General features: G+C 40.6%; 1 protein-coding gene across 4 annotated transcripts in view; it reads right to left on the bottom strand.

Moving 5' to 3' along the window:
- PCDH17 (protocadherin 17) overlaps positions 1-12,591 on the bottom strand; it is a 116,028-nt gene extending 103,437 nt beyond the window's left edge. For 2 of the 4 annotated variants that reach the window (XM_036755088.1, XM_036755089.1), the window contains exon 1: positions 7,526-12,591. In XM_036755088.1, the coding sequence (XP_036610983.1) occupies positions 7,526-10,114 (2,589 nt within the window). In that variant the 5' untranslated portion in view covers positions 10,115-12,591. The remainder of the gene's footprint in view (positions 1-7,525) is intronic. The other 2 variants (XM_036755086.1, XM_036755087.1) reach the window with 1 other exon arrangement.
- Positions 12,592-15,682: the final 3,091 nt, after the last annotated feature.

The following is a 15,682-nucleotide window of genomic DNA, read 5'->3' as shown; positions in this document are numbered from 1 at the left end:
TTCGTTTTCCCATAATTATGCAGTTTAACTGCCTGATTTTTTTCGAATAAATATATGCAAACGCGCCAATCATATTCAGCAATGTTATGCTGGATGCTCAATGAACTGTAAGAGCCATTTCAATACAATAAAACTGCCTGGAAGAATTCCAGGGCAAGGACTGCAAATACCAGTAATCATAGTGTCACTAGTACTGGAACAGACAAATAAAAGTATGTTACACATATATCAATAGATTTTCTCAAACACAGTCTGAAACTCATTTCATATGTCTATCACTGAAAGAACTTACAGTACATCAAGGAATGATGCCACCCACACAGCAAAATGGTACATTTAATTTTGATCATTTTTTTTTCATTTTACCTTGAAAATATTGGGTTTGCAGTTTTGCAGTAGAAGGCAGAGGAGACTCCAGCACACTTTTGCTTAGTCACAGCAGAGATTGTTGATACCATTATAGCCTTCACTATTAAAGGTAATTTATTTTAAGTAACTGGAGGACCATGATATGTCAATGTCAAAATTACCAATGAGGGTTGTGACTAACTGCAAAATACTAAGTTCACTGGAAAGGCATATTTGTCTGTATCACCCATGGCTAAAGTGGATTATCAGTAGATCAGAGAAGGACTGATTAACTTTAACTGGGGGAAGGGTAAGAGCCATTCTATCTTCACAGTGGCAGTGAAAAGTCAACAGATCTTTGTGTTATGCTAAATGTGAAGGCATTATTTGAAGCATACATGCTTGCATGAATCCATACACATGCATGTATGTGCACCTGTGTCTGCATGTCCAAGTATGTATATGCACATATATGCTTGCAAGTGTGTGTGTGTACATATATATATATATATATATGTATATATATATATATATATAATCACATGTATCTTACAAAAATATAAATTGGAGGTAGTGCCCTATGGGATTTATTAAACAATAGCATTACTGTAGGGAATATATTCTAAAGCAATGACTAATATCAAAATTAACTGGGGATTTGTAAGAATTTGCCTGCTATTGAGAATATTGCATAAGTTGCCAACATTTTTAAGGAGCTAAGTTTTCATTTATAATTGTCAGGAGCCCAGGTTTAGTAGTTTATTCCTTCTTTACTTATTATCCTAACAAGAGCTTTAATCTACAAACATGTGGGAATATATACATATAAGTATATGTGTGTGTGTATACGTATATTCATGTACACTTGTGGACACATATATAAATGCACACATACATGTGGACATTATACATGTATATCTAATGTTCTTCTTGATATGTTTATTGTTAAGCTACCTAATGAATATCTATAATACTACCATTGCATACAGAGTTCTCTGATCTTTATAGCCCTCTCCCTTATAAGTTATTTAACTTTAGGATCTTTTAAGGTCTCACATGCTATTATAACATTAAGTTCCCAAACTATTTCCTGAGGTGTGTAGCCTGTGGGGTGGGTAAGTATCCTAGAAGCTATAGTGATATAATGAAATTATTTATGTAATGATGAATAAGCATAGGAGTGTGTTCTTGCTAGAATTAATAAGTGTGTATACATTATATATACACGTGCAAACATATACATGGATTATATATCAAATCAGTGCTTTGCTTGGTGAAACACAAACACTTTAATGCTTCACATTATATTTAGAGATGGCTTTCCTTTTTCATCAAATATACAAGCCAACATCAGTTTAGATCTTGCCTATAACATATTCTGATAATTTTTGTAATGTACATATTTGCTTATGAAAAATCATGATAACATATTACATAATTTATGCATTGCCAATAGCAAAAACAGGTTAATAGTCTTGATTAATCTGTAGAAATGAAACATAGCAAAATTTGGTTTTAAATATTGTAAATGAGAAAATGTTGAAGGTTAATTTCAAAATTTTTCTTTGAACATATGAAATCGATAATCCTTTGGTCAAGATTGCTTTAGTAGTATACATGTAAAGATTTAGGATGATATATGTAAACTTTAAGATAGCATCAATGTTTCCTATGTACTCACTATATTCACATTGTTGAGAAATGTTTTAAGTATATGTGTCTATTTCCTCTCCCAAGTAAAGTCATATTTATTCACCAAATTGTGCCTCATACAACTTGAAAATTCTATGGGTTAAATTTTCACAAATTTTAATTTTTGATGGGATTAAATGAAATTTCAAAATTCTTTAGGTGAGACTGAAAGCATTTCATTTTCTTTAGGAAAAGGTTGTTGAATTTTCACCTGGGGGCTACATATGGTTCATATGTAAATATAGAGATATAGAGATAGCTAACATTTTGCTAATTTTACTGAAGGCTATAGATAATTCACAAAAAATATATTTAATCATATCAAGTCATCCTATCAAGTTAAATATTTGAAAATCAAATGTTTCTATGCAGCATTTTACTTCTATTTATCTTTATCATTCATTTCTTTAATTTCATATTCCATATTGTGTACTGAAAATCACATTCAATAGGATTATTAAATATTTGAAAAACAACGAAACAGCATCCTGACTCTCAAATGATTAATAATAATAACAAAATAATAATTTAGATTCATTCTAAAGTTCTTCAAGCACTTTTGAGGCTAGCATATTATTTTGTCTCTTTTTATGCCTTTTCTCTCTGCACCATTTTAACTCTATCTTTAAGAATTTGTATCCAGCACTTAATTAAACCAATGGCCAAGCTAGGATCTGTGTTGAGATTTATCTAAGGATATTCTCAGCCACATTAGTCCCAGACATTCAAAATAAGCACAGACCTAAGGCATTAGGGTTTTGGTCTAGAAAACACTGGACTGGGAGTAAATAAACTCAGGTTTTCTTCTAAGCTATGGCATCAACTCACAACGTAACCTTTGGTTTGTCACAACCTCCCTGGGTCTCGGTTATTTTTTAGTTTTTATGAAAAATGAGATTGGACTATATTATCTTTAATATCCATTCTAGAATTCCATAAATGTTGTGAGAGAAAAAATAGTCAGGTTGTACATGTCTGTACAATCTGAATATTCACCAGAATAACCAGTGACTGAATCTTCAAGTTAACCTGACATTTTATGAGCTAAAGGGTAAAAAGGCTAGTTTGCCACATAATACTGAAAAATATTCTAGGTGAGTTCTGTATAATTAGCATAGTATGAATCCAGTGAATCTCCAAACTCAATCTTTATGGCTCCTGAGGATTTGGAGAGGGTGAATATGTACACATGCTCAGCAGAGTTGCTTGTACCACATCCCCAGTGTAGCTTCTAGTAACTCAAAATCATTCATTGCCTCATGGACTGCATTAGGCATTGTCCAATGGGATCAATAAAACATACAGAAGTTTCTCCTTACCTCCTTTCACTCAAAAGTACTAAGGCTTCTTGTGAGAACCTTCTTTTCACAGAGTTCATTTATCTAATCATCACTTATTTTATTCCATTTAGATTTTTGTGCAAGCATTAGAAACTACCTCGGCTAAATGTTGCATGTTTCAAGGGTTCATTTCCTCTCTGAAAACATGTACTTCACTTTCTTCGACTGAAAAGCTCACGAACATAGATCAAGATGATGTTACTCCCTTTCTGCAAAGTCTATAAAGTTAAAGTTAATGGGAGTTGTTTGAAATTGGAGTTTTAAAACATTGGAAGAGAATGCAGCTTCCTTTTTTTCTTTTAATTATTTCAGTTGTACTAAAAATGTAGGCTCAGCACGTTTCCTTCTATGGGTGCACATAAAAGCTACTTGTAGTAACATTAAAGAAAGTCTGAAGACATTAGAGCAGCAAGTAAATTTGGGATTCCCTCAGCTACTCAGGAATATTTCCTCCCCCTCCCCAAATCAGTTCCTGATAGAGTTATTCTGAGACTTATTACATTTGTTGACAGAGCATGAACAGTGGCTGCTTTGAAGTATCAATAATGATCGGTGTTTCATTTTAGCATGCCACATGAGTATTCCCTAAGGTATGCATGTTCATCAGACCGTAGAAAAGAAGATACTTAAAGCCCCATTTGATCCTGTCTAGTTAAATTGTTATCTCAGGCCCAAATTCCTTTTGTCCCATTAACATTCTTCAAAGGAAGTGGCCTTAGTATGTTTTCTAATTGTATACTTTAAATTAATGAAATATCTAAACATATGTTAAAAGATATTTCTACTTTATGTGTATATTGGCTAAACTTTGTACTATAATTAGATAATATGAAAGGTATATTTCAATTTGTCCACCTTTACATCATCATGCTTTTCTGCGAAGAATTTATGGGGAAAACACACCTGATAATTAAATGTTGTTGCACAAAGTTTGGTTTCCTACTACTCTAGCTGACAAATAGTATATTAGGATTTATCCTAATGCTGAGTGAATAAAAAAGTGCATTATTTTGGGTGTGGCACAAATAGAATTCTTAATGTATCTGAATTCAATTAAAGTATGGTTTTGCCACAGATATGCCTACAAAATATAGCCATAATTTTTGAATCTGTGAAGCTCTCATATTGGTCTTATATATGACTCTACTTTGAAAAGACATAAAATGTGAGATTTTATAATTCTGTTAGTCCTTAACATACTCATACGTGTACCTAGTACAAGTATTGAACTTCCTTTGCATTCATAAGTAAATCAAATACATATTACATAGCTATAATATCTCCCCAGAAATTCATGTCAAGTTCTTATTCAGAGTTGTGTATTTCTGCTGTCATTTTAAGAGCATACAACCAACTCATCGACCTGAAATAAGATGATGGTGTACCTAGGTGCTTAAGGTATTATGCTCCATTTTAAAGCATTTGCAAAACATAACTAAATTAAAAGGATCATTCATTGCCCTTAATTTAATGCATCATATACATTATACTTGGAGTTAAACCATACACAGTCAAAAGGTAATTAAATATAGGTACGTAACATGGGCCAAAGCGTCCAATCTTGATCAAGTGGGCAATAAAAGGAGGCAAGTCCCCAAGGGTGTTTTTGAAGGCATTCCAGGCCACTTATAGAAGTACCAGAGGAAGACCACTTTGAAAAATAATATGAAGATGGAAACTGTGTTGACAAAAGTATTATGAGAGGACAGAGGATAGGCCTCAGAGTTCTGAAAGACTGACTCTCAAGTCTCACATAGGATCTGACTTTCTGTCTGACTAGGCAAGTATATAACCTCTCCATGCCCTCGCGTCATCCCAGAAAAGTGTCAAAGCCTATATATTGCTGATTTGCTTTAGTGGAGGTCCCACACCAATGAATGCCATGTCTGGACCAAAATTTGTTTCAGGTTCTAAAACTAGAACTAATTTCAGGAACAATGCCTATTATATATTTTGCTGAAATGTATTATGATGGGGACGAAGGGAAGGAGGACAGAGCCGAAATGTCCTTTGCTTTCTGTAGACTAAATATGAAATTTTCTATGTTGGAACTGAGTTTTAAAAAAAGGAACTCAATCTACTGACTAGATTCTAGGTTAGGATGGATCAAAGCCTTCCCAAGTGTTTGTGGAAACACTTGTAACTTGTCCTCTCAAAATGGTCTGACTGATTCAATCCCAGGTGTATTCTACCCAATCTGACTAATGCCTCAGACTGTTTTGGTATTCTGCTACTCCAATTCCATTTCCACTGGAACTCCAGTAAGAATTTGACTCATGGAAATAGATGGTGAGAGGCTGGGCACTTATCCACCATTTTAGGCAAGGAAGTTTTTAAAAAATGAAGCCAATGTATTTGTGCATTTGTCTGGTGACTGCCTACATACATATTTTTTTTAGCATAAAACTCTCTTTCTCTTAGAGGATGACCATGAAAAGCAGATTTAATAGCCACAGAAAGACTTTCATAGAAACCACAAAACACCTTTGTAAGGGAGGAATTTCCTCTTTCAGTTTTATATAGATCTCCAAAAAAAAATCATTATTAACCATACAGTAAACACTGTAAAAAAAATCTCCAACCATTGGGATTTAACACTACAAATGATAGTTTTGTATTCAGTAGCATTAATCAGTACATGTATTAGTTACTTTACGGAGACATTACATGATTGTGGGAAAATATAATTTGATTCTTTTTAGTAACTATTACAGTTATATGCAAAAAACAAAAAAGAGTGGACTTATCATTTTAAGCACTCAAGTTTAACAATAAATTAAAAAAAAAACTACCCAAAACAAGTGCCATCAAAAGTTATTTGACTTTTAAAGCACATAAGTGTAAATCAAATTTTCATGTTTTTACCCCTGCATTGTCCATCTTCCCTAAGTGTCACTTTCTAATAAGTTCAATTTTAGATTTCAAGTATTTCTCCCCTAAAGTAATTGGTAGCCATGGAAATGCATGATAAGCATAAAATGAAGTTGCTGCTGTGATAGAACTCCACAATGGCTTAAGGAATAGCTCCAACTGACTTATGCAGAGGGACTTTTCCTGCAATTATCAAAATACATACCTATAGTGGATCAAAGATCAGGATATTTTCCCTTTGCCATGTGTCAATGGCCTTTAATTTAAAGTATAGAATATATATGTGTGTGTATATATGCATTTATATACACATATATACTTAAAGTATTGGGGAATTTGACATTATCTGTTCATATCAAATATACAATTTATGATTTTAATTGCATCCTAAATATTTTTTTTGGTACAAGTGACTATAGTGCAACTTTTCCTCCCGTTTTCAGGGAACACAAAATGAGTCTGTGTCACTTCTTTCTGATATACTCAGTTCACTTCTCCAAAGACTCAGAAGAGAATATTAGTAAAACAACTAGACAACATAAATGCAACATTTCAAATATAGTAATACTCATTATCCAGAGCATTTCTTCACTCAAACTTTTAAAAAGTAGTTTCAAAGCATATCTGTGATTTGAAAACTTAAACTACACAAGTGAATTAAGATGTAGTTCCAGCTGAATATTAAATTAGGTCCATATATTTTTAAAATGTGCTTTGATAAAACTATATTTAAATATATTAGTGTAAACAGTAGGTCACAACTGATTCAAGCTACTGGAAATCTGACTGCTATTTTTGTTGTTCCAATATGACAACCTTTTCGTTTTGTAGCATAACATTTATTATTATTTATTATTATTTGCAGTGTTAACAAAGAACCATTAACAAGTTAAACCAAAGTTCCCAAAGGTGGGAGGGTTCTTTGTTGTTTGTTATGAAGTGAAATATGTACTAATAAAAAATAAACCAAACCAAACCACAAACACTGAACACTGCTCGACTTTTTAAATGAAGTCTATTTAAAAAAAAAAAACCACGTTAAAATAAGTAACAGAAACAAGACATTTACATCTTGTAATTTTTGTGCTGTTATTTACATACATGTATGATACTTCTGTGTATATCTTAGAGTATGTACACACACAGTATTCAGAATGTAAACCAGAGGGTTTCACTGCTGTTGGCAGTGTCTCAGTCCTGTTCGATAGGTGTCAGGACAACTCCAAAAACAAAGCTTTAAAGTCAAGTCCCAGGTTATGCTAAAAGTCTCCTACCTGAATTATGGACATCCGAGTGGAGGGGGTCTCGGTTGCATTAGTCCCTTGTCCAGTGAAGCTGGTGTGGCAGCCCCCATGCCCCTGAGGAACAGTCAGGTTGTTGGAGGCAGGTTTCAGGTACATCACCTCAGACCTGGGCGAGCTGAGGGGCAAGCGGGTCTGATAGTCAAAGTACATGGGGGAGGTGGCCAGGGAGGGGCTGCTCACCACATTCATGACATTCATGGCATTCCTCTCCTCCACCTCGCTCTGCACTAACATGATATCGTTCTTGTTGATCTTCTTCTTTTTGCCCTTACCCCCGCCTAGCTGCGGGTGGCTGTACTCTGCGATGCGGCAGTTGTAAGTACGGATCTCCTTGTTCTCCCGCTTGCACTTGACCGCGATGGTGATCATGGCCGCTAGGAGGATAATGGAGATGGTGCTCAGAGTGACTATCAGTGGCAGGGACATGTCCCAGCGGCGCTGCTCGCCGTTCACCCGGGGCACACCCTCTGGAAGAGAGCCGCTCACCGAGCGGATGATGAGCTTAGCCACGGCTGAGAGGGTGGGCTTCCCATGATCCGTTACCTTCACTACTAGCTCCACCACGGGGGTCACGTCTTCCCAGAAGGGGTGCAGAGTGCGGATCTCGCCGCTGGATGGGTCGATCTCGAACAGGTTGTCCTCATTGCCGTCCACAATCTCATAGGTGAGCCTCCCGCTCTCCCCGAAGTCGTTGTCCAGGGCCCGCACAGTGCTCACTAGATAGCCCAAGCCCGCATTCCGGGGCACCTGCAGCTCGGCTGTGTCGTTTTGCAGGGTGGGCAGTACAATCACAGGTGCGTTGTCGTTCACGTCCATAACAGTCACTCGCACCGTGGCATTGCTCTCTAAGTGAGCCGGGGCGCCTGAGTCCTTAGCTAGTACTTTGAACTCAAAGGCTTTGGTTTGCTCATAGTTGAAGGAGCGCAAAGCATAGATGGCCCCGTTCGTGGGGTTCACAGACACGTAGGTATAGATGGACACGTCCCCGATGTGCGAGGGTATTATGGAGTAGGAAACGGTGCCGTTTTGGCCCAGGTCGGGATCGTGTGCCAGCACAGAACCCAGGTACTCACCCGGGATGTTATTCTCATGTACCTGCAGTACGTAAAGCCCCTTGGTGAAACGGGGCGGGTTGTCATTCTCGTCCAGGATTTTCACAGAGAATGACTTAGTGGAGTTGAGAGAGGGAGAGCCTCCGTCCCGGGCCACGATGGTAACATTGTACTCATCCTGGGTCTCCCTGTCCAGCGGCCGGTCAGTCACCACAGTATAGAAGTTGTCATAGTTCTCTTCCAGTTTGAAGGGCACTGGGCCTCCGGCCCCGCTCCCTGCAAGTCCCCCTCCCGCCCCTCCTCCGCCCAGGACGCGACACTGCAGCTGCCCGTTCTTGCCGGAGTCCCTGTCAGTGACCCGCACCAGGGCGATGACAGTGCCCGGTGGGGCGGCCTCGCTCAGCGCCCCCTGGCGCACCGAGACGAAGCCTATGGAGGGCGCATTGTCGTTGCGGTCTATCAGCTTGACCGTGACCTTGCAATGGGCCGGAATGGGGTTGGGCCCCAAGTCTCGGGCCTGTACGTCAATCTCCACCAGGCTGTTCTCTTCATAGTCTAGGTTACCCTTCACGCGGATCAGTCCTGTTTTGGGGTCAATGGAAAAGAGCTCCCGCACCCGGTCTGGCACGTAGCTACTGAAGGAGTACAGCACCTCGCCGTTCTGGCCCTCATCCGCGTCTGTAGCATTGAGGTCAATAACCACGGTGCCCAGAGGGGAATTCTCGGGCACCTCCACCAGGTAGGAGGGGGCTTCGAAGACTGGGCTGTTGTCGTTGGAGTCGATCACCTTCACATTAATCTGCATGGTGGCGGAACGGGGAGGTTCTCCGCCGTCCAGGGCGGTCAGCACTAGGGTGTGGTGATTCTGCTGCTCACGGTCCAGCGCCTTCTGAATCACCAGCTCCGGGAACTTGGTGCCGTCTCCGCGGGACTTGACGTCCACGGCGAAGAGGCCGTGGTCGTCGCGGGTGAGCAGGTAAGTGCGGAGCCCGTTGTCACCGGCGTCGGGGTCGTGGGCGCTGGTGAGTGGAAAGCGAGTCCCTGGAGCGGCGTTCTCTGAGATGTCCATTTCAATCTGGTCGGAGGAGAAGGAGGGCGCATTGTCGTTGATATCTTGGATTTCCACCTTGATCATGCAGATCTCTTTGTCGTTGGCGAAGACCTCTAGGGAGAGCTGGCACTTGGCATTGTGGCGGCAGAGGGACTCGCGGTCAATGCGCTGCTTGGTGTAGAGGAGCCCGCTGTCAGCGTCCACGTCCAGTAAGTGCGGCGCCGAGTTCTCCAGAACGCGGTAGCTGCCCGATTTGCCGCGCCCGGCTCCGATGCTGACACCGCCGCCGCCGCCTCGCTCTGGGGGCAGAAGCCCCTGCTGCGGCAGCCTCGCATCTTTCCCGATGTTGCCGATCACGGTACCGGCCCCTTGCTCCTCCGGCACCGAGTAGTTGAGGTTCTTGAGCGTGAGGGCGGGAGCCCAGAGCAAGAAGCAGCAACAGATGGAAAGGTACATCCCAGACCAACGGGGTGGGGGCAGGAGCTGCAGGACTGTGCGTGTCTGTGTGCCGCGAGCGTACAACACAACAGGGCTCTGTGTGTGTGCTCCTATGTGTGCGTGCGTGAGACAGGGTCTGTCTCTCTTCTCCCTCTAGCTGCTTTTTGATTCAGGCTCTTCTTGTTTCTTCCCCAAGTTCCTTGAACCTGTTGAGCTACAGCATCTGCCCAGAGCGAGGAGCAGCAAATGGACCGTAGCTTAAGGGTCACTGAGTGAAAATAAAAGCAGCTTCCTAGCGCAGGGGTAAAACAAGTGCTTCGTATCTACAGGAAAACCCCAGCTCTAGTTCAGGATCCACAAACTTCACTGATGAAGTGGATGATAAGAAAAAATCGTCCGGGGCTGGGGGAGGGGGAGAGGGAGGAGGCGGCGATAATAGGTTTTAGAAATACGCAGGGTTTTTCTTTTCTTTTCTTTCCCCCCCCTCCACCAGTGCGCTGAAAAGCCACTCTCACACGCAGTCTCCGAAATACTATTAAAAATAGAGGCGGAGGGAGATAAAGAGAGCGGGGAGGTGTGTCTCTAAGCAGGCTTGTAAAGTGAAATCCTTACTTGTTACTCATCTCCCGCGATGAGATTGACGGGGATAAGGGAAAGGAAACAGACGAGTCTCGGAAATAGATTTGAAGCCCTCCCTTGTGTACAGAGAAATGTCTGGTGGCCCCGCGGGCTTGTTGGTTTTCAGGGAGTGTTTTGCTGCATTTAGAGATCTAATCTTGCATTGCTTGCAGCGGCGGCGGCGGCGGCAGCGGCGGACTGCATCTCGCTGGCAGGCGTAGTTCTCCCTTTCCTTTCCAAGCAACCCCAGGGAGGAGGGGAGGAGGGGAATGCAGAGCAAAGAACTAGTGTCCGGATTTGTAGTTTCCTGCCTTTACCAGCCTCCGCCCTCTCGTCTTGAAAAATGCTCTCTCGAAACCAGGAAACCCCCAACCAGATCAGCAGCAGCAGTGTATGCGTATGTGTGTACAGGAAACAAAAAAAAATCTCAGTCTATGTTCATTCGCATATACACTCTTGGATTTCTCTAAGACAGGCCAGTAGCAGCCGCCACCACCACATCCTCTCAAGGAACAGCACTTTGCTCTATGCAGTTTAATTCCAGTTTGCTTTCCTCTCCGATAGAAAGGAAATCAACAGGCAACCCATGGTTGAATGTTCAGAATTGGGGGAGGGAAAAAAAGAAAAAGGAAAAGCAAGAAAATCCACCCAGTACTCACACACATACATACACTCTGTGGCTAAAAGGGAAACAGTTTCTGCATTCACAGGGCTGTGCTGTCAAGTGCTTCTTTTTTCTTTCTATTCAGCATCTCCTTCCAATGGCACTGCCGCCTCCCAATCCTCTTCATTTAGAAAAGAAAATCTTGGCGATGAATAAAAGTGGTAAATATTTTAAGCGAGCAAAGTATGTCCTTTTTTTTGTTTGTTTGTTTTGTTTTGAAGGGGAATGGATTAAACAAATACAAATTAATGTCTGGTGTAATGCATTCTGCAGTCTCAAGCTCAAACAGTCTTTCTGGACATCTTGGTATGGGGAGTAGCAACAGCAGCAGTAAGCCAAGTCAGGACGATTTACCTCTCGAGGGGCTAATAGATAGAAGTGTTTTATTTTTTAATTTCAGGTTCTTAAAACACCCCCAAAATAAGTGAATGACACATCCAGAAATTCAGGTGTTCCGATCTGCTAGATGAGTCAGATCCAGCGGAACAAATCGCATTCACTATCGCCTCATGTTCCTCCCTTCACAGACATTAGTTGCAGCTTCTTCCTAACACTTCTCTGACTCACTCTATAGATAGAAAAATCAGAATCATGTTTTGAAGAAGAAGAAAAAGGAGAAAGGGAGGGGGTGTTGAATCCAGCTGCACTTTTACTATACCTCTTTCTCCGGGAGGCTGAGGATCAGGAAAACAAGGCTGTTATCCACAGCACCGAGAAGGCGTCTGCTTTGCTGGGTGTATTTTTTTTTTAATCTGTCCTCTATTTTAGGCGTGAGCCACCCCGAGATCTTTCTGATTTGGGGGGAAATAAAAAAAAATTATATAGTAGGTTTCCAGTAACTCTCCACAGCTCAGTCTCGGCTCTCAGTTCGGTATGTTCCCCCCAATTGTCCTCTATTCATAAAAGTCCAGACCCAATGTGCATAGTTAATTCTGCAATCTGTTGTAGTGGGGATTTCCCCCCTCTCTGTTATGGGTGGGTGGCCTCTTTCAATCAGGCATTCATCAGGATCAGCCAACAGCATGCAAAAGATGTTCTGATTTCAGAGAAAATAAATCCATCTCCGAAATCGAGTGAGTGAAGAAAATTAAAATTAATAATAATAAGACGAATTCAATCAACAGTTGGAGTAGCGTCTCTTCAGTCTCCCTTCTGCTGTTGCTGCATTTGCTGGGCTCCCAGCCCTCTCGCTCTCTCCCAGTGCCTCTTGCTGACTGACTCTATTCACCTCACGCCGCTGCTTAAACATTGATACTGATTCCCTGCCAGCCAATCAGCGTTAAGAACAAGAACCTGCCTCCTATTCCAGCTTCCAATGAAAAAGAGCTAAAAGGCTTGGGGAGGCGGTGCTAGAATCCCCAATGCTTCGGTGTCATTGATTAGATCAGTTAGATTGGAGACTAACAATGTGAGAAGGGCTTGTCGCTTGTAAACTGCAGCGCCTCATTTCTACACTGCAGAGTCTCTGTGGCCTTTTAACTACATATAAAAAGCTTTCTCCGTGGTCTTTCACTAGAAAACGAGGTGGGGGGAGGGGTTGAAAGCAATTTAATTTTTCTCTGTGTCAAAGGCACACAGGAAAGCGGAATCCCAGGGTGTGTGTAAGATTCGGAACCTTGCAGCAGATTCTGGATTTTCTATTAGGTATCTATTTCTTTAACGCACACACACACACACACACACACGCACACGTTCTCAGAAACACACATACGGACACCCTTTTTGTCCACACTTCACTTATCTTAATGTGGCTTACTCTGAAAGCAATGCAGCTCTGTGTGTGTGTGTGTGTGTGTGTGTGTGTGAGAGAGAGAGAGAGAGAGAGAGAGAGAGAGAGAGAGAGCGTGACTGCACGCGTGTACGTTTGCAGCTTGTAACACGAATCGAATCGATATGCAACTTTCTTCAACCTCGGGGAAAATCGGCTGTCCCCTTGTATCCGTGCAATGAGAGTCACTCGATTATTAAAGTGTTTTCAGAAGAAAAGCTGAACCGCAGTGATAGATGTACCGTATTAGCAACATAAAACCGCCTCTCTTTTAAAGAGACACACTCATCATAGATACCGGAAGCTTAGACAGCCACAAATTAAATCAGGTTTATAATACTCAGGGGCCAACGCCCCTCGGTTACCCCTATTTCAACCTAAGGATCAACAAACAGCGATCTCCCTCCTAGGTTTCCCAATGACCAGCCCTCCCCGCCCCCATACCTTAGGTATGGGACTTTCCCTCAACCCTCCTTTTAAAACCTTTACAATGTAATTTCAACTTCTGTCTTCGAAAGAGCATATAACCTTTGGTGCTCATTTTGCCCGTAGCTTCTACATTTTTCCTGCATATATTTTTTAAATGATAAAAAGGAATGTAAACCCCAGTGAAAATAAGTTTCTCCGCTAGTAGCTTTTGAGTGAGAGCGCTTTGGGTTGTTTTGATATTTTCTTTAAGCCTTCTGTTTTCTAAGTGGCACCATGGTTTAAAAAAAAAAAAATCCTGCTTCATTTCATCTCATTTCTCTACGACTGTGCTTCATTCCCGAATCATGGAGACTGCCTCGTTTTCCAAACTCTTCGAACATCAACATGTGGGGACTGAGGGATGCTGAATTTGTTTGAGATGCTGCCATCCTGGGGAAAGGTTTAGTGGAAAAAGAAAATTGGAGTATTGAAATAGAAAAAGGTGAGTGTTTTGATTGCGAAAGTATTGATCTGGATTCATAAATATAAAGTTGAGTTGCCATTTATAAATTGTGAATGACGAATGTACAAACCTGTAAAATGAATCATTCAGGATACAAAGAAAATCAAATCCAGACCTATTACAAGTGATATAAATATATATATATATATATATATACACACACACACATATAAACACATATATACATACATACACACACATACATATGTATATATACCTACATACACACATATATAAATTATTCCAGGGACTGTTGTTTCAAGGTTCAGGTAAAAAGAGTTGCTTTTGTTTTGTTTTAAATTTCTCTGGGGGCTTTCCTTCACAGGGATAACCTTTAGCCTGGAGTTAGACTTAGCATTATGTCCATCCATAAGTACTAGGAAACCAAGAGGTCCTCTAATGGTTTTAGAAATTAAAATTGGTGCTCTTTGTAGTAGAATTTCAAGCCCTATGATGTCTGTATTTTCGAAATGGGTAGTTTCTCCTGGGGTAGGATCTTGCAGCCAATCATCAGGAATGTAATGCTTTGTGAAAGCTGGGCTTATTTTGCAGATAAGTTGGATGCATGAGTTGCCTGTAAAGTATAATTGAAGGACATCAGGCACTGTGGTGCTAATGTGTATAGGGCTGTCCTTGTCCCACAAATGCAGAAGATGTTTTATGTATATTATAATCACTAGATAATTTATTAATTATAAAAATGGATGGACTAAATACAACTTAATTAAATAACTGATTTCTAAGCATTCCAAACCTTTTACTTATGAGGGCTACACAGTAGTTCAAAGATAGTCATACAAGACACTTTAGATAGCCATATACTCCCTTGGTATATGTACTCTCTCGACTTTCTAGCTAGATATGGAGAGGCATGTATGTGGTAAAAATGAGCTGTTAAAAAGTTGTTAAATCCAGGAAGGTTAAGTCCCAGAGGACAGCTAACATAATGGCATAGTGTTGTGTGAATAGGCATGTATATATGTACATGTACTCATATGTGTATATGTACATAAAAGCCCTTATGTAATTATGCCCTGACTCCCTCTAGTGTATCAAGCTGGAATAGTATGTATTTATGGCATATGCTGATGGAAATGGGGCCAACTGGAGAGCAAATTAGATTTATACTGGATAAGCTGTACCTACTATCTAATCTGTAGAAATGAAGAAAGTTTGTTGTGTGCCAAAATGAGTTTCCCTCTTCATCTACTTGTCTTACTTTATTTTAAACAGAAATTTTACTTTTTTGAAATGGTTGTTGAGAATTAGGGGCTTCCCTTCTGTGAGTTCTCCCTTACAGTTGCTCCTTGCTTTGAAAATCATATCTTTAGCTCTGCCTTCTTTTCCGTAACAGGTGATTTCCCCTCATAGGGCTTTCAGGGATGATTCCTGAGGGATTATTCCTGATTACCTTAGTACTATACATTCCTCAAATTCTAAGGTTCATGGAAAATGTGTGATGAAAATATGGGCATGTAGTCTGATTCTTTCATCTCTCTCCCACCCCTTAAGCATAAATTGGGTTGTGCTGGGGACAAATTGCCGTATAGTGAGTTTGCATATGTATCTAACTCTTGACTTAACCCCATACAATCTTATGTAGCT

The sequence above is a fragment of the Trichosurus vulpecula genome, chromosome 4, assembly GCF_011100635.1.
Source record: "Trichosurus vulpecula isolate mTriVul1 chromosome 4, mTriVul1.pri, whole genome shotgun sequence".
NCBI classification, from domain to species: domain Eukaryota; kingdom Metazoa; phylum Chordata; class Mammalia; order Diprotodontia; family Phalangeridae; genus Trichosurus; species Trichosurus vulpecula.
This window is presented reverse-complemented; position numbering and strand designations above follow the sequence as displayed.